We start from the raw sequence: 19,490 nt of genomic DNA, 5'->3' as shown, positions 1-19,490 counted from the left end.
ACATAAAAACGGACTGTAAAAGCTTTTATAGATATGTAAAAAGGAAAAGACTGGTAAAGACCAAATGTAGGTCCCCTACAGACAGAAATAGGTGAATTGATTATGGGAAGCAAGGACATGGCAGACCAATTGAATAATTACTTTGGTTCTGTCTTCACTAAGGAGGACATAAATAATCTTCCAGAAATAGTAGGGGACAGAGAGTCCAGTGAGATGGAGGAACTGAGTGAAATACATGTTAGTAGGGAAGTGGTGTTAGGTAAATTGAAGGCAGATAAATCCCCAGGGCTAGATGGTCTGCATCCTAGAGTGCTTAAGGAAGTAGCCCAAGAAATAGTGGATGCATTAGTGATAATTTTTCAAACTCGTTAGATTCTGGACTAGTTCCTGAGGATTGGAGGGTGGCTAATGTAACCCCACTTTTTAAAAAAGGAGGGAGAGAGAAACCGGGGAATTATAGCCCGGTTAGCCTAATGTGGGTGGTGGGGAAGCTGCTGGAGTCAGTTATCAAAGATGTGATAACAGCACATTTGGAAAGCGGTGAAATGATCGGACAAAGTCAGCATGGATTTGTGAAAGGAAAATCATGTCTGACGAATCTCATAGAATTTTTTGAGGATGTAACTAGTAGAGTGGATAGGGGAGAACCAGTGGATGTGGTATATTTGGATTTTCAAAAGGCTTTTGACAAGGTCCCACACAGGAGATTAGTGTGCAAACTTAAAGCACACGCTATTGGGGGTAAGGTATTGATGTGGATAGAGAATTGGTTAGCAGACAGGAAGCAAAGAGTGGGAATAAACGGGACCTTTTCAGAATGGCAGGCGGTGACTAGTGGGGTACCGCAAGGCTCAGTGCTGGGACCCCAGTTGTTTACAATGTATATTAATGACTTGGATGAGGGAATTAAATGCAGCATCTCCAAGTTTGCGGATGACACGAAGCTGGGTGGCAGTGTTAGCTGTGAGGAGGATGCTAAGAGGATGCAGAGTGACTTGGATAGGTTGGGTGAGTGGGCAAATTCCTGGCAGATGCAATTTAATGTGGATAAATGTGAAGTTATCCACTTTGGTGGCAAAAATAGGAAAACAGATTATTATCTGAATGGTGGCCGATCAGGGAAAGGGGAGGTGCAACGAGACCTGGGTGTCATTATACACCAGTCATTGAAAGTGGGCATGCAGGTACAGCAGGCGGTGAAAAAGGCGAATGGTATGCTGGCATTTATAGCGAGAGGATTCAAGTACAGGAGCAGGGAGGTACTACTGCAGTTGTACAAGGCCTTGGTGAGACCACACCTGGAGTATTGTGTGCAGTTTTGGTCCCCTGATCTGAGGAAAGACATCCTTGCCATAGAGGGAGTACAAAGAAGGTTCACCAGATTGATTCCTGGGATGGCAGGACTTTCATATGAAGAAAGACTGGATGAACTGGGCTTGTACTCGTTGGAATTTAGAAGATTGAGGGGGGATCTGATTGAAATGTATAAAATCCTAAAGGGATTGGACAGGCTAGATGCAGGAAGATTGTTCCCGATGTTGGGGAAGTCCAGAACGAGGGGTCACAGTTTGAGGATAAAGGGGAAGCCTTTTAGGACCGAGATTAGGAAAAACTTCTTCACACAGAGAGTGGTGAATCTGTGGAATTCTCTGCCACAGGAAACAGTTGAGGCCAGTTCATTGGCTATATTTAAGAGGGAGTTAGATATGGCCCTTGTGGCTACGGGGATCGGGGGGTATGGAGGGAAGGCTGGGGCGGGGTTCTGAGTTGGATGATCAGCCATGATCATAATAAATGATAAGGCTCGAAGGGCCGAATGGCCTACTCCTGCACCTATTTTCTATGTTTCTAACACCTTATATTCCGTCTGGGTAGCCTCCAACCTGATGGCATGAACATCGACTTCTCTAACTTCCGCTAATGCCCCACCTCCCCCTCGTACCCCATCTGTTAATTATTTTTATACCACATTCTTTCTCTCACTCTCCTTTTTCTCCCTCTGTCCCTCTGAATATACCCCTTGCCCATCCTCTGCATCCCCCCCCATCTTTCTTCCCGGACCTCCTGTCCCATGATCCTCTCATATCCCTTTTGCCAATCACCTGTCCAGCTCTTGGCTCCATCCCTCCCCCTGCTGTCTTCTCCTATCATTTTGGATCTCCCCCTCCCCCTCCAACTTTCAAATCTCTTACTCACTCTTCCTTCAGTTAGTCCTGACAAAGGGTCTCGGCCTGAAACGTCGACTGTACCTCTTCCTAGAGATGCTGCCTGGCCTGCTGCGTTCACCAGCAACTTTGATGTGCGTTGCTTGAATTTCTAGCATCTGCAGAATTCCTGTTGTTTGTCTTTTTATCCCCCTGCTGGGGTATCACCTGTCCATCAAACTTCAAACAGTTCAGGTTCAAAGCAATATCTGAAACAACAGGAATTCTGCAGATGCTGGAAATTCAAGGCCTGACGAAGGGTCTCGGCCTGAAACGTCAACTGCACCTCATCCTACAGATGCTGCCTGGCCTGCTGCGTTCACCAGCAACTTTGATGTGTGTTGCTGTCAATATCTGAATTGTGTTTCTTTCTCGTTAATCTCTCTCTTCTCTCTCATTAGCATTTTGAATGTTTCTCCATTGTCTTCCGTTATCTCTCTCGTTAACATCATCCATCCGGTAGCTCTGCTTGGCGTCACACATGACAATATTCAGTGCTGGTGTCTGTTCTGCAAGCTTCTGAGTACAAACTCGAGCACCCAGAATGTATCCCTTGTGTTACAGTGTTGTGGGATGGCTCCATCAGGATACAACTGACCAGATCTGTGAACTGTGCATTACGTGACAGGGATACACCCCTAATGATAGCAGGGAACATTCATCTATTGTCTTCCCCTCTGTAGTTTCAATGGACAGAGTCTGAATTTCCCACTCCCAGTGATTGACTTCTCCAGCCACAAAGTTAAGTTTAGAGATACAGCACACTACAAGCCTTTCCGGTCCAAGAAGCCCTCTCTGGACCAGTGACGCCCGTGTGACCAATTCACTGACCAACCGGCATGTCTTTGGATTGTGGGAGGAAACCGGAGGAAACCCACACAGTCACGGGGAGAGTGTATAAATCTCCCTACAGGTGGTAGCGGGAATTGAACCTGGGTCGCTAATGCTGTAATACTGTCATGTTAATCCCTACGCCAGGTTTCCGGAAGACACTGCTTTTTCATCTTAGTTGATGAAGTAACTCCAGAATGAATCCCTTAGGCTTCCTCCTTAATGGTGGTAAGGAGATGAAAGTACGTGCTGGGAGAGGGGGGTCCTTCATGAAGGGTGCCACCTTCTTGAGGCATCACCTTTTAAAGACGTCCTCGACGGTGCGAGGTGCCCCTGATGGAGCTGGCTGAGTTTGCAACCGTGTGCAGCTTATTCCAACCCAGTGCACTGGCCCCTCTATACCAGGTGGTAATGCAGAATGCTCTCCATGGTACGTCTTTAGAAATTTGAAGTAGGCTTTGGCACGAGGCTGGAGAAGAAGGGAAATAACTTGGTACAGGAGAACCTTTGGTAGGTGTCTGACAGGAGTGAGGTGACAGCACCACCCACCCCGACCCCCTCAGATTGCAGTCTCTGCTGAACTAATCTTTGCCCCTCTTCTGTCTCCCTTGTCCACACACCCTTTCCAGTCGACGACCATGATCCGAACTTCCAGAACGACCAGCACAGCCGGCGGATGCCACTGCACGCGGCCGCTCAGAAAGGCTACCTAGAGATCTGTCACATCCTGCTGCAGGTAGGAGCTGAGGGCTGGGACCAAGATGTCTTGTACTCTTGTGCTGTTAGCGTATGCGTGGAGCAAGAATGACGATGGAGCAGTAGGACTAAACCTACTTACTGATTCGTGTTAGCCATGATACGCCATACGACCATTGCAGCATTAGGCCATTTAGTCTGCTCCACCATTCCATCGTGGCCGATTTATTTTCCTTCTCAACCCTGTCCTCCTGCCTTCTCCCCGTCACCTTTGACACTGTGACTAATCGAGAACCTATCAATCTCTGCTCTCAATATACTCAGTGACTTTGCCTTAGAGTCACACGCTAGACAACTTACTATGTGGGAGTGACAACCTGGGCCTGCTGGCACGAAAACATGCGCAAAGTCTGCATAAAGAGAGACCCCTCCACACGTAGGAGGCCCAATTGATTCACCAGGCCATCAAACAGTAGCGTGCGCTCTTGCCAGTTCTCGCAATCGGTGCAATATAGTTTACCAACGGCATCAGCCACAGACACACCATGACTCCATGCTGGCCCCTCCTTTTCACCTTGTCCCTTTGTATTGAATTTATTGACCAAAACAAAATGGAGATTTTACTCTCAATCCGAAGCAGAATCCACTTTATTACCACTGACATGTGTCTTGTGGTTGTGCCCCTAAAAGGTAACCAGTTTTCAAATGAATGAACAGCCACAGTCTAATGTGCTTGAGTAGGTAGGAGCTGATTTTGCTCTGTCATCCTCTTCAGTTTCCAGACTCAGCCAGAAAACATGGGAACCATTCAGCTGGTCCAGTCTGCTCTACCAATCCATCATGGCTGACTTATTTTCCCTCTCAACCCCCAATCCCCTACCTTCTCCTCATAACCTTTGACTCCCTGACTAACCAAGAGCCTGTCAACATCCATTTTAAATATACCCAATGACTTGGCCTCTACTACGTCTGTGGCAATAAATTACACAGATTCACCACCAATAGACTAAAGAAATTCCTCCTCATCTCTGTTTTAGATGGATTTCCCTCTATTCTGAGGCTGTGCACTCTGGTCCTAGACTCTCCCACTATGGGAAACATCTCTCTATATCCACTCTGTCTTGGCCTTCCAATATTCGATAGGTTTCAGTAAGATTTCCCCCTCATTCTTCTAAACTCTAGTGAGTACAGACCCATACCTTTAAATGCTCCTCAACCTCATAGGGCAGTGGATGTCAAAAACTTTGGCCACTGGACAGACGTAAGGAGTGACGCTGTAATTTTCCGAGGGGAATAAACATATCCTTTGGAGTGCCTTTAAAAGGGATAAATATTTTGAGCTGCCTTATGGGTTTCATTCTGCCTTTGAGAGGAACATTGGTGCAGACTCTGTGATGGAGATGTGTGGGGGCGACTGTATGCTTGGTTCAGGAGGAACTTGGGTGGAGCAAGTTTGTAGCTTGGGATCAACACCATGTCCTCCCATGACAGACCTGATCACGGGTATAAGCTCTTACATAAACCCTTGGGTCACCAACCTGTGCCACACTGACAGTGATACAGTGATCCCAGCAGTGCAGGTGGTGTACAGTGAGAGGGTTTAACTAACACCTGAATTCTGATCTCCCACCTCCCTCCCTCCCTCTCCCCCTTGTGTGTCTATCTGACTTTTCTCCCTCTCCCTCTGCCCCCACCCCTCAACCCTCCCCTCTCTCTCTCCCTCCCTCCTCCCCTCTCTCCCTCCCTCCTCCCCCCTCTCCCTCCCTCCTCCCCCCTCTCCCTCCCTCCTCCCCTCTCTCCCTCCCTCCTCCCCTCTCTCCCTCCCTCCTCCCCTCTCTCCCTCTCTCCCTCCCTCCTCCCCTCTCTCCCCCCTCCCACCCTCTATCTCTCCCCCATCCCTCCCCTTCTCCCTCCCTCTCTCTGGAAGGCTGGTGCGATTGTCGACGTGTGTGACAAACTTCAAAGGACTCCGCTGATGGAAGCCATTATGAACAACCATTATGAAGTTGTGAAGTTACTGGCCAAGCACGGGGCAAGCGTGTTTCACAAGGTGACAGTGCACGAGGGAGGTGTTGGGAGGGTGGGCTGGCAGCTTCCCATCCCTCATCCCACACACCATGCTTCCAGCTTCAGAGAGATCAACAGATGCTGAGGGAGTTGAGGTGTTGTTGCCGGTTAACTCGTGCCTATGAACTCGTGCGCTCATTCCTCAACTGTACTTTACTCGTGCACCAGGAGAGCAGCATGGCCCTTGTTTCCAAAGCCGGAACAGAAAATTGCCATTTTTATACAAAATTGAACAGCAGTTACTGATATTGACCATTTCAAATCAAAATCAAATCAAGTTTGATCGTCATTCAAACCATGAATACAGCTGAATGAGACAGCGTTCCTCTGGGGCCAAGGTGGAATTTGGTAAAATGTTTGAATTCCTGACATACAAGATCAATTGCCATTCATAATACAGGCAGTACCCAGGTTACGAATGAGTTCCGTTCCTAAGTTCGACTTTAAATCGGATTTGTACATAAGTCGGAACAGGTACACCCGGTATTATATAGCGTCAGTTAGTCAAACGTTTGTCTTAGTATATAGTATATATTTTACCTTTCTATGCATATAAAACACTTAAGAAACGTTATGTATTTCAATAATTAAATCACTGCGTTGCTTAGTAATAATTGTAGCTTTCATCGGGGCAGGGCCTTTCACATGTACCATTATTCCCACTTTATCCTTTAAAATTGTTCCAATCGTTGACCGACTGTAGCCTAACGCTTTTCCAATGACCGATGGTGTTCCACCTCTTTCTGATCGCTTTTTTATTTCCACTTTATTTTCAATTGTCATCGTTTTCTGTCAGCGGAACAGAAACACTGCGGATTCAACAGCAGCCACGGGCGGCGGGTCCTGAGCTCCCCCGGGTCCTAAAGTCCACCCGCACTGAGACAGGTTAAATGGGACAAGTGGGAACGGTGCTGACTGGAAAAGGGTGGGGGGGTCAGGGTGAATCTTGCAAAGAAAAATTTAAGCCAAATACAAAGTTACACACTCAACATGGTGTTTACGGCAATGTGATCCGACTTAAAATGGCAGACGGCGTTTTCCTTCCTCGAGCCGACGAATTTTTAATATAATAGGCTTTATGGCAGGCCGTTTGTAAGTCGGACGTTCATAGCTTGGGGAATAACTGTACACGTGTTATTAGTCAATAGAAACTCCAAGCTAACGCCCAATAGTACTTTGAAGTTAGTAAAGCAATTGGCCCTTAGTACTTCCATAAGGTTATCATAGCCAGTGGGGGGGTGGGGGGAGGCGTGGGGTTTGGGTGGTAATGGGAATGATTTCCCATAACCTATAAAGTGCTCTCAATGATGTGCGTCTCAAAAAGCCTCTGACAATCAAGCCCAGCTCCTGGCCTTCACATGTGGCTTAGGTACTGAGCCCAGCTGAACCGTTTCTACTGACAGAAGGGGCAAAGGTGGGTTAAAACCAGTCACTTCGGGCAGATGGGACAGCATGGTTGACAGCTCATCTAGTAGAAGGAAAACTCTGATCTCAAACCTCCGCTGCCACTCATGGGGAGGGCTTTGGGAGTAAACCCCAAGGGAAAAGTCTAGAGCTGGAGTCCCTAATGCAGTCCAACGTTGAGTTCAACCAGGGTTTTCTGGCAATTCTTGCAACGCTGCTGGTGCCAAACTGTATTGGCCCTGACTCCAGCCAGCATAGCTTTATGCTTTGGCTCTTGATGGCTGGTCAAAGTGTAGAGGTCAGACTAAGAGTGGTACTTTGGATTCCAGCTGCAGGGAGAAGGGGAGCCTGCTACACAGGCAGCAGCTTGTTCTCCATATTGTACTGCCCTGGCTTGTGTATCACGTGGGCAGCTATCTCCTCCAGGTGCGAAGGTTCGCTGCTTTGCCTCGTCACCTTGGGATATCTTAAGTTTGCTTAGGTACAGCTCATTATGCCACTGGCATTTAGGGCATTGAGGCACACAAGCCTCTAAACCATGACAAGATTGTGGTCCCCTTAGGGGAACTTCGGTTTGCAGGGAGTGCAGAATCGTGCTTGTTTCTACATTGTGACGGTGGGTCAGACCACCACCCAGGAGCAGTGGTGCTGCACGTCACCAAGGTGGGGCCGTGGACTTCCTGTATCTGTGTTTAAACTGTTGTCTCGTTTCCCCCTTCACCTCCCAGGAATTAGATGCTTCCTCATGCCTGCACCATGCTGCCAAGAATGGGAGCGTACAGATGGTGCAGTTCCTGCTGGCGACTGGGCAAGTGGACCTGAACACACAGGTAAAGAGAGCTGTGTACGGTCGGGGGTGGGGGGTGGGGGTGGAATGTGTACTGTGTGTCCGTCCACCAGACTCCTCTCCAAAGCACCTCTCTCAAACACTGCTTTTCTCCTCCCAAAACAACAGGCACATTGATTTAGAAGATCCTCTCCAAACAGCCAGATAATCAAGGTTCAGATTGAGATTTATTTATCCTGTGTACATCAAAACAGACAGTCAAGTGTGACGTTTGTGTTTACAACCAACACAACTTAAGGGTCTTTGTGAAGTCCGGAAGTTGAAACTTGATAACGGAAGCCTGGAGTTAAAAACTTTCCGTATGTGTGTGTGTTGGTGGGAGTGGGGGGGGGGGGGGCGGGCAAAGGACTTGTTTCGCTGCTGTTATTTCTGATTTTTTTGTGCTCTGTGTTGTTCTGCTGAACATTGTAGACATGTTCATTGAAAACTACCTCCCACTTGGAGTACTGTGCTCAGTTCTGGTCGCCTCACTACAGGAAGGACGTGGAAATCATACAAAGGGTGCCGAGGAAATTTACAAGGATGTTGCCTGGATTGGGGAGCATGCCTTATGAGAATAGGTTGAGTGAATTTGGCCTTCTCCTTGGAGTGACATAGGATGAGAGGTGACCTGACAGGGGTGTATAAAAAAAATGATGAAACAATGTACAGGGAGGAGGTCAAACACCTAGAGAGCTGGTGCAGTGATAACAACTTGATGCTTAATGTCACCAAAACCAAGGAGATGATCATCGATTTCAGACGGTCTCAGCCCGAGCACACACCCCTCAGCATCAGGGGCTCCATAGTGGAGAGAGTGGAAAACATCAAGTTCCTTCGGGTGCAGATCTTGGACAATCTCACCTGTTCCAGGAACACCGCTGGGATTGTGAAACGGGCCCAGCAGAGATTGCACTTTCTGAGGAAGCTTAAACAAGCATCACTCCCCACTAACATCTTAACTACATTCTACAGAGGCGTGGTTGAGAGTGTGCTGACCTTTTGCATCACAACCTGGTATTCCAGCTGCAATGCTGTCGACAAAAAAGCCTTGCAGAGGGTAGTTAGGGGAGCAGAGAAGGTTACTGGGGTCTCCCTACCTTCTGTCCAAGACCTCTTTCAGAGTCGATGCCTCTAGAAGACACGGTATATCATTAAAGACCCCTCACACCCTCTCCATGAACTGTTCGTTCTTCTGCCATCAGGGAAAGGTTACAGGAGCATCAAAACTAAAACCACAAGGCTACTAAACAGCTTCCTCCCACAGGCAGTCAAACTGCTAAATAGCTGCTCTACCTGACTCTGCTTTGGACACTTTTAACTTGCACTGGACACTTATAACTTGATTTTAACTGACATGTGGCTGTTGTGTTTTACTATTTATTGTTATGTTTATTATGTAGTGTTGCGTTTGTTATGTTATGATTGCACTGCTCCTGGGAAACGCTGTCTCATTCTGCCCTGCACAGCTGATGTACGGTTAGAATGACAATAAAGTTTTTTGAATCTTTGAAGATGACGAGAGGCATTGATCATGTGGATAGTCAGAGGCTTTTTCCCAGGGCTGAAATGGCTGCCACAAGAGGACACAGGTTTAAGGTGCTGGGGAGTAGGTACAGAGGAGATGGCAGGGGTAATTATTTTACTCAGAGAGTGGTGAGTACGTGAAATGGGCTGCCGGCAATGGTGGTGGAGGCGGATACGATAGGATCTTTTAAGAGACTTTTGGATAGGTACATGGAACTTAGAAAAATAGAGGGCTATGGGTAAGCCTAGTAATTTCTACGGTAGGGACTTGCTCGGCACAACTTTGTGGGCCAAAGGGTCTGTATTGTGCTGTAGGTTTTCTATGTTTCTATGAATGTTGAAAGGACTAGATAGGGTGGATGTGCAGAGGATGTTTCCTGTGGTGGGGTGGCCAGAACCAGAGGGCACAGCCTCAAAATTGAGGGCGACACTTTAAAACAGAGGTAAGGAGCGTTTTTTTAGCCGGAGATCGATAAATCTGTGGAATGCTCTGCCACAGACTGGTGGAGGCCAAGTCCATGTGTATATTTAAGGCGGAAGTTGATCGTTTCCTGATTGGTCAGGGCATCAAAGGATATGGTGAGAAGGCAGGTGTGTGGGGTTGATCCCGGATTAGGGATGGCGAAGCTGACTTGTTAGGCTGAATAGTTCTGTGCAAGCAGCACTTAGAACAGGACATTGAGCTTACATCGCTGGAGATCAACTAGAGCTCAAGAAAAGCAGCTATAATCTGTGCAAAGGTATCAAAGCTGCAAAACAACAGTATAGGGATATTGAGTCAAGATTCACGACGAATAGTTTCAAATTATCCACCATTGTCCCTGTACTAAAAAAGACCAAGGTAACATGCCTGAACGGCTGGTGTCCTGTCACACTCATCTCAATAATAAGCAAATGCTTTGAGAGGCTGGTCAGGGATTACATCTGCAGCTTGCTGCCACCCACACTGGACCCCCTGACAACTCGCCTACCAACACAACCGATCGACAGATGACGCAATAGCCACAGCTCTACATACAGTCCTTACACATCTGGGGAAGAAGGATGCTTATGTGAGAATGCTGTTCTTGGACTGCAGTTCAGCATTCAACACCATAGTTCCATCCAGGCTCGACAAGAAGCTTAGAGACCTCGGCCTTGACCCTACCTTATGCAGCTGGATCCTGAACTTCCTGTCAGATCGGCAGCAGGTTGTAAGAGTGGGTTCCCTCACCTCTCAATACAGGAGCCGTTCAGGGCTGCATACTGAGTCCCCTCCTTTACTCCCATGACTGTATCGCCATCCCCAGCTCCAATCTGCTAATTTGCCAACGACGCTACATTGATTGTCCTTATCTCAAACAATAACGAGGTGGCCTACAGGGGAGAAGTCACCACCCTGACACAGTGGTGTCAAGAAAACAACCTCTCCCTCAACGTTGCAAAAGCAAAGGAGCTGGTTGTGGACGACAGGAGGAATGGAGACAGGCTAACCCTATTGACATCAATGGATCTGGGGTTGAGAGGGTGAACAGCTTTAAGTTCCTCGGCATAAACATCGCCGAGGACCTCGTGGTCTGTACATACCAGTTGTGTGGTGAAAAAGGCACAACAGCGCCTCTTTCACCTCAGACAGTTGAAGAAGTGTGGTATGGGCCCCCAAATCCTAAGAACTTTCTACAGGGGCACAATTGAGAGGATCCTGACTGGCTGCATCACTGCCTGGTACGGGAACTGTACCTCCCTCAATCACAGGACTCTGCAGAGGGTGGTGCGGACAGCCCAGCGCATCTGTAGTTGTGAACTTCCCATGATTCAGGCCATTAACAGATAGGTGTGAAAAAGGGCCCAAAGGATCACTGGGGATCATTTATTATTAAATTATTATAAATTACTACGATTGCACATTGCACAATTAGATGTAGAGGTAACGTAAAGATTTTTACTCATGTATGTGAAGGATGTAAGAACTTAAGTCAATTCAATTCAATTCTGCTCCACTGTCTTAAGGTCTTATGAAACACACAGTGAAATGCATCATTTGCATTAATGATCAGACAACCTAAGATGTTCCAGAGGCATGTTCTGACGCTATCGTGGTATGCCTACAGTGTTCAGCAGAACAACACAAGCAACAATAACAACATAACAAAACAAGACCACAACAGCAAACCCTCCCACCCATTCCCCACGTAGAGAGGCTTCCAACCCCAGGATAGACTACCTCAGGACTTTCAGTCTTTGGTTCCACACCTCAGACTCTCAGACCAGTCCCTGGCTCATAGTCACAAACTTGCAGATCTCCAATCTCTGGACACACCAATCCAGGGGATCTTACCGTTGTGCCTCGACCTCCTGACTTGCTGATTTTGGTCTTCGATCTTCAGGTTTTGACCTCCAGACTTCTCCGACCTCTGGTTTCCATCCGCCGTTTCTTTATCCATTCTCCTAATCTGGTCAAGTCCTTCTGCAGACACCCTGTTTCCTCAACACTGCCTGCCTCTCCACCTATCTTTGTATCATTTGCAAACTCGATCAATTGCATCGCCCAAGTCATTAACATACAATGTGGAAAGTAGTGGTCCCAACCCCGACCCTTGCAGCACACCACTCGTCACTGGCAGTCAACCAGAAAAGGCTCCTGTATTACTACACTTTGCCTTCAGCCAGTTGCCCAATCATCTATTTTATTTCTGGCTGGCTACCTTGTATATTAGGCTAGGAGCCAGGAATGAGTTCACTATAGTTTGTGACTTGGGCCATTTGAGGCTGTTACAGACATCTACTGCCCGGCACCAACCCTGCAGGGGATCCCCTTTATCTCCTGACAACAGGCTCATTCTCCCACTACCTCTCCCCTCCCCCTCCCCTACCTCTCCCCTCCCCCTCCCCTACCTTCCCCCTCCCCTACCTTCCCTCCCCACTTTCCCTTTCCCCTCCCTTCTCCCCCCTTTCCCCTCACCTCCCCTTCCCCCTCCCTCCTTTTCCCCTCACCTCCCCTTTCCCCCTCCCCTTCCTCCTACCCATCTCCCTTCCCATCTCTCTCTGCCTCCCCCTTTCCTCCATGCCACAGAACCAAGCATTCATCATTCGCCGTAAAGTGGTTAGCACAATTGCTTTTTGCACCTGCAATCACCAATTAGGGTTCAATTCCCACCCCTTTCTGCAAGGAGTTTGTATGTTCTCCCAGTGACCACTGTTTATTCCTCTCCATTGACCCTGTCTGACCTGCTGAGTCCCAACAGCATCTTATTCACTACAGTTTACTTTGGGCCTCAGGCCAGTTCAGCCAGTTGCTGACTCTCACTGCCTGGTACTACTGTTCCCTGTGACCCGATGGGTTAATGTTTCCCTTGCCGAATGCCATGCTGGGAACTGGGATAGTGGTCAAGTTGAGGGTCATTTTATTGTCATTCAACCGTTCACATACCGCCAAACGAAACAACATTACTCCGGACCAAGGTGCATGATACAGTACGTATAACTCACACATGCAACATCTAGTAATATTACCACAAATAAAATTAACAAACAATAAGGTGCATTTATGATGTAAGTCAAAAAGTAAACAGTATAATGCTACTGGCGCTTCATATGTGATGAAACCTGGGTGTCGGCAGTGGGATCACGTCCTGGGGAAGAAGCTGTTTCCCATCCTCACAGTTCTTGTCCTAATGCTACGGCCCCTCCTGCCTGACGGTAGGGGGTAAAGCAGATTGTTGGATGCGAAGGACCACTGACAATTCTAAGAGCCCTACGTTCGCAGCGCTCCTGATGAGTATGTCTGATGGGTAGAAGAAAGACCCCAGTGTTCCTCGTCTGCTTATTGTCCCTTCTTTCTGTGCAGGATAGTGGAGGTTGGACTCCAGTCATTTGGGCAGCTGAGCACAAGCACATCGAGATCATCAAGCTGTTACTGGATCGAGGAGCAAGTGTCGCCTTGAAGGACAATGTAAGTGAGCTCTAGTAACAAGGCCAGGCCAGCAAACCAGAGTCCGGTCCCCCAAAGCCGAGAGGCAGCGTCAGAATGACACCCGTGTTTATTATCACTGACGTTGTATAAGTTACAATTAGAAATTATAAAAGTAAATAAATAGTTCAAATTCCAAGTAAATGTATTATCAAAATACATATATGTCAACTATATACAACCCTCAGATTCATTTTCGTGCAGGCTTTCACAGTAAATACAAGAAACACAATAGAATCAGTGAAAGACCACACCCAAGAGAACAAAAAACCAATGTGCAAAAGATAACAAACTGTGTAAATACAGAAAGAAGAAGTAATAATAATAAATAAATAAGCAATAAATATTGAGAACATGAGATGAAGAGTCCTTGAAAGTGAGCCCATAGGTTGTGGGAGCAGTTCAGTGATGGGGTGAGTGAAGTTATCCCCACTGGGTTAGAAACCTGCTGGATGAGGGGTAATAACTGTTCCTGAAGCTAGTGGTGTGAGTCCTGTACCTCCTGCCTGATGGTGGCAGCAGTGAGATCAGAGCATGTCCTGGGTGGAGGTTCCTGCTGGTTGAGGGGTAATAACTCTTTTTGAACCTGGGGGTGTGAGTCCTGGGGCTCCTGTACCTCCTGCCTGATGGTGACAGCAGTGAGACAAGAGCATGGCCTGGGTGATGTTTCCTGATGTTTGAGGGGTAATGACCATTCCTGGACCTGTTGGTGTGTGTCCTGAGGCTCCTGTACCTACTGCCTGATGGCAGCAGTGAGACGAGAGCATGGCCTGGCTGGTGGGCGTCCCTGATGGTGCATGCTGCATTCTTGTGACAGTACTCCGTATAGACGTGCTTGGTGATGGGGAGGGCTTTACTTGTGGTGTACTAAGCCGTATCCACTACCTTTTGTAGGATCCTCCATTGAAGGTCATCATACCTGACTGTGATGCAACCAGTCAATATACTCTCCACCACACATTTATGGAAGTTTGTCACAGCGCTGTCTAATCCCACTGTGTAACACGGTCTAACCGTACCGCATAACAGCGCTCTCTAATCTCAGAGCAGCTGTGTTCTACAATCCTACTGTGCAACATAGTCTAACTGTACTGCATAACAGCGTCGAATCTTCATGTGTCACGTCGAATCTTCATGTGTCACGTCGAATCTTCACCAGCTTATAAAGAAATAGTGGCACCTCTGTGCTATCTTCATAATTGTATTGGCATGCTGGGCCCAGGATGGGTCCTCTGGTATGCAGTTTTAGTGCGAAAATGGAGCAGAATGTTGAAGTAATGTTCATGGGCTCAATGTCCAGTCAGAAATCTGATGGTGAAGGGAAAGAAACTGTGCCTGAAGCGTTGAGTGTGTGTCTTCTGGTTCCTGCACCTTCTCTCTGATGGTAGCAATGAGAAGAGGGTATGTCCTGGTCGTGAGGGTCCTTCATGATGGAGGCTAACTGGAAGTAGTTGCTGCAGCAGCTCGTACTGCCCTTCTTGTGCACATATAGGAATGGTGGTCGTCTTTCTGAAGTAGGTGGGAATTTCCAACTGTAGCAATGAGAGATCGTCGATGACCTTGAACACTCCAAGAAGTCACCATGCCAGCTTCTGCTTTGTGATCCTCTGCATAACAGCGCTGTCTAATCCCAGAGCAGCTGTGATCTACAATCCTACTGTGTAACACAGTCTAACCACACCACATAACAGCGCTGTCTAATCCCATTGAGCAGCTGTGTTCTACAATCCTACTGTGTAACACGGTCTAACTGTACTGCATAACAGCATTCTCTAATCCCACTGAGCAGCTGTGACCTACAATCCCAATGCAGACAAGTGTGACATGTTGCATTTTGGAAGGACAAATCAAGGTAGGACATATACAGTAAATGGTAGGGCACTGTGGAGTGCGGAGGAACAAGGAGATCTGGGAGTTCAGATACATAATTCCTTGAAAGTGGCGTCACAGGTAGACAGGGTTGTAAAGAAGGCTTTTAGCATTCTGGCATTCATAAATCAAAGTATTGAGTATAGGAGTTGGGATGTTATGGTGAGGTTGTATAAGACATTGGTGAGGCCAAATTTGGAGTATTGTGTACAGTTCTGGTCACCTAACTATAGGAAGGATATCAGTAAGATTGAAAGAATGCAGAGAAGATTTACTAGGATGTTGCCGAGTCTTCAGGAGTTGAGTTACAGGGAAAGATTGAACAGGTTAGGACTTTATTCCTTGGAGCGTAGAAGAATGAGGGGAGATTTGATAGAGGTTTACAAAATTATGAGGGGTATAGACAGAGTAAAATGTGAATAGGCTCTTTCCACTAGATTAGGAGAGATAAATACGAGAGGACGTGGCTTTAGAGTGAAAGGGAAAGGTTTAGGGGGAACTTCTTCACTCAGAGAGTGGTGGGAGTGTGGAACGAGCTGCCATCTGACGAGGTAAATGCGGGTTCACTCTTAAATTTTAGGAATAAATTGGATAGGTACATGGATGGGAGAGGTCTGGAGGGTTATGGACTGGATGCAGGTCAATAGAACTAGTGGAATAATGTTTCGGCACAGACTAGAAGGGCTGACTGGCCTGCTTTCTGTGCTGTAGTGTTGTATGGTAAACACAAAATAATCTGCAGATCCTGGGGTCTAAGCAACAGTATTGTATGGTTCTATTTGTAACACCGTCAAACCGTACCGCATATCAGCGCTCTCTAATCCCACTGTGTAACACCGTCTAACCGTACGGCATAACAGTGCTCTCTAATCCCACTGTGTAACACCGTCTAACCGTACCGCATAACAGCGCTCTCTAATCCCACTGTGTAACACAGTCTAACCGTACCGCATAACAGTGCTCTCTAATCCCACTGTGTAACACCGTCTAACCGTACCGCATAACAGCGCTCTCTAATCCCACTGTGTAACACCGTCTAACCGTACCGCATAACAGCGCTCTCTAATCCCACTGTGTAACACAGTCTAACCGTACCGCATAACAGCGCTCTCTAATCCCACTGTGTAACACAGTCTAACCGTACCGCATATCAGTGCTCTCTAATTCCACTGTGTAACACCGTCTAACCGTACCGCATATCAGCGCTCTCAAATCCCACTGTGTAACACCGTCTAACCGTACCGCATAACAGCGCTCTCTAATCCCACTGCGTAACACGGTCTAACCGTACCGCATAACAGCGCTCTCTAATCCCGCTGTGTAACACGGTCTAACTGTACCGCATAACAGCGCTCTCTAATCCCACTGTGTAACACCGTCTAACCGTACCGCATAACAGCGCTCTCTAATCCCACTGTGTAACACAGTCTAACCGTACCGCATATCAGTGCTCTCTAATCCCACTGTGTAACACCGTCTAACCGTACCGCATATCAGCGCTCTCAAATCCCACTGTGTAACACCGTCTAACCGTACCGCATAACAGCGCTCTCTAATCCCACTGTGTAACACCGTCTAACCGTACCGCATAACAGTGCTCTCTAATCCCACTGTGTAACACCGTCTAACCGTACCGCATAACAGCGCTCTCTAATCCCACTGTGTAACACAGTCTAACCGTACCGCATATCAGTGCTCTCTAATCCCACTGTGTAACACCGTCTAACCGTACCGCATAACAGCGCTCTCTAATCCCACTGTGTAACACAGTCTAACCGTACCGCATAACAGCGCTCTCTAATCCCACTGTGTAACACCGTCTAACCGTACCGCATATCAGCGCTCTCTAATCCCCTGTGTAACACCGTCTAACCGTACCGCATAACAGCGCTCTCTAATCCCCTGTGTAACACCGTCTAACCGTACCGCATAACAGTGCTCTCTAATCCCACTGTGTAACACAGTCTAACCGTACCGCATAATAGCGCTCTCAAATCCCACTGTGTAACACCGTCTAACCGTACCGCATATCAGCGCTCTCTAATCCCACTGTGTAACACCGTCTAACCGTACCGCATAACAGCGCTCTCTAATCCCACTGTGTAACACAGTCTAACCGTACCGCATATCAGTGCTCTCTAATCCCACTGTGTAACACAGTCTAACTGTACCGCATAACAGCGCTCTCTAATCCCCTGTGTAACACCGTCTAACCGTACCGCATAACAGTGCTCTCTAATCCCACTGTGTAACACAGTCTAACCGTACCGCATATCAGTGCTCTCTAATCCCACTGTGTAACACAGTCTAACCGTACCGCATAACAGCGCTCTCTAATCCCACTGTGTAACACCGTCTAACCGTACCGCATAACAGCGCTCTCTAATCCCACTGTGTAACACAGTCTAACCGTACCGCATATCAGTGCTTTCTAATCCCACTGTGTAACACAGTCTAACTGTACAGCATAACTGCGCTTTATAAATGTGCTTAGTAACTAACTGCACTCTATAATTATTACACGTGTGTGCATAGGAATGGTGAAGAAGCACCCAACCAATAAGAGGCCAGCTTGATGGTAGTCAGTAGAACTGGCTTGCACAGTGATTTCTATGCAGGGTTTGCGCATTTCCTCTGGCCTTTGGGTTTCCAGTTTCCTCCCTCATCCCAAAGACACGTGGGTCAGCGTAGATGCCCCCCAGTGTAGGTGGGTGTTTGGAGACCTGGGATGCTGATGGTCAGGGAGCTACAGCTGTATTTGCTTGATGCCTTTCAGTGGGAGAGTACTGGAAACGGTTTCCTCGTTACAGAAAGGATCCAGAAGATTTAGAGATGCTGGAGAGTTCAGTTACCAGGATGCTGACAGGATTAGAGAGCATGTCTCATCAGGATACGTAGGTTTTACGAGTGAGGGCTTTTCTCTTTGGAATGAAGGAACATGAGGCAACTTGATTGAGGTGTACAAGTTCATAAGAGGCGTATGTCAAGTGGCTAGTCTGAGACTTGTTCCCCAGGACGGGAATGGCTAATACAAGGGGGCATCATTTTACAGTGATTGGAAGAAAGTATGGGTGGGATTTCAGAGGTAGGTTTTTGTTTTAAACAGAGAGTGGTGGATACATATCAAGGGTGGTGGTAGAGGCAGGCATATCAAGGACATTTAAAAGACTTAGGCACAGGGATGATAAAAAAAATGGAGGTTGAGGTAGGAGGGAGGGGTTAGATTGATCTTGGAGAAGGTTAAAAGACCGCACAACATCATGGGCTGAAGAGCCTGTAATATATGTTGTGTGTAACTGCTGGTGTTCACTGTACTCTACACTGTACCCTACTCACCTTATTCCCTCCTCTCTCACAGGAGGAGAACATCTGCCTGCACTGGGCAGCTTTTGCTGGTTCATCGGACATCGCTGAGGTGCTCCTGAATGCGCGGTGTGACCTACAGGCAGTGAACATGCACGGTGACACGCCCTTGCACATCGCGGCTCGTGAGAATTTCTACGACTGTGTCATGTATGTATACATCTCCTGGAAACAGATATTTGACCTCAGTGTGTGGCATCACTGCCAGGGGTCATTGAAAGTCCTCTGAACCCCATTCTGTTACAGCTTAACACTGTGGTCGAAGGAATAAAGACTTGGGCTATTTCTAAACGGGGAGAAGATTAAAAACTCTGAGGTGCAAAGGGACTTGGGAGACCCCATGCAGGGTTCCCGAAAGGTTAACTTGCTGCTTGAGTCAGTAAGGAAACCAAATGCAACATTACTATTCATTTGGGGAGGACTAGAGTATGAGAGCAAAGATGTAATGTTGAGGCTTAATTGGTGAGCAGTTTTGGAGTGTCCAGAGGAGCATCACGAGAATGTTTCCAAGAATTAACATAGGAGGAGTGTTTGATCACTCAGAGCCCATACTCACTGGAGCTTAGAAGAATGAGGGTGGGTGGGGGGATCTCATTGGAACCTGTCAAATATTGAAAGAGTGGATGTGGAGAGAATATTTCCTGTAGTGGGAGAGTCTAGGAGCAGAGGGCAAAGCCTCAGAACAGAGGGAAGGAATTTCTTCAGTCAGTGAGTGGTGAATCTGTGGAGGTCATGTTATTAGGAGAACGGGGTT

At 47.4% G+C, this 19,490-nt stretch overlaps 1 protein-coding gene across 6 annotated transcripts in view; it reads left to right on the top strand.

The window, feature by feature from the left end:
• The window catches only part of LOC140198313 (histone-lysine N-methyltransferase EHMT2-like), a 157,711-nt gene that overhangs the window by 99,269 nt on the left and 38,952 nt on the right, over positions 1–19,490 (top strand). For 5 of the 6 annotated variants that reach the window (XM_072259392.1, XM_072259389.1, XM_072259390.1 and 2 more), the window contains 5 exons: positions 3,665–3,771; positions 5,659–5,781; positions 7,931–8,032; positions 13,382–13,486; positions 18,732–18,886. In XM_072259392.1, coding sequence (XP_072115493.1) covers positions 3,665–3,771; positions 5,659–5,781; positions 7,931–8,032; positions 13,382–13,486; positions 18,732–18,886 — 592 coding nt within the window. The remainder of the gene's footprint in view (positions 1–3,664; positions 3,772–5,658; positions 5,782–7,930; positions 8,033–13,381; positions 13,487–18,731; positions 18,887–19,490) is intronic. The other variant, XM_072259391.1, reaches the window with a different exon arrangement.

The sequence above is a fragment of the Mobula birostris genome, chromosome 5 (genome assembly GCF_030028105.1).
Source record: "Mobula birostris isolate sMobBir1 chromosome 5, sMobBir1.hap1, whole genome shotgun sequence".
In the NCBI taxonomy this organism is placed as follows: Eukaryota; Metazoa; Chordata; class Chondrichthyes; order Myliobatiformes; family Myliobatidae; genus Mobula; species Mobula birostris.
Note: the sequence above shows the minus strand (reverse complement) of the source record. Positions and strands in the feature narration are given on the sequence as shown.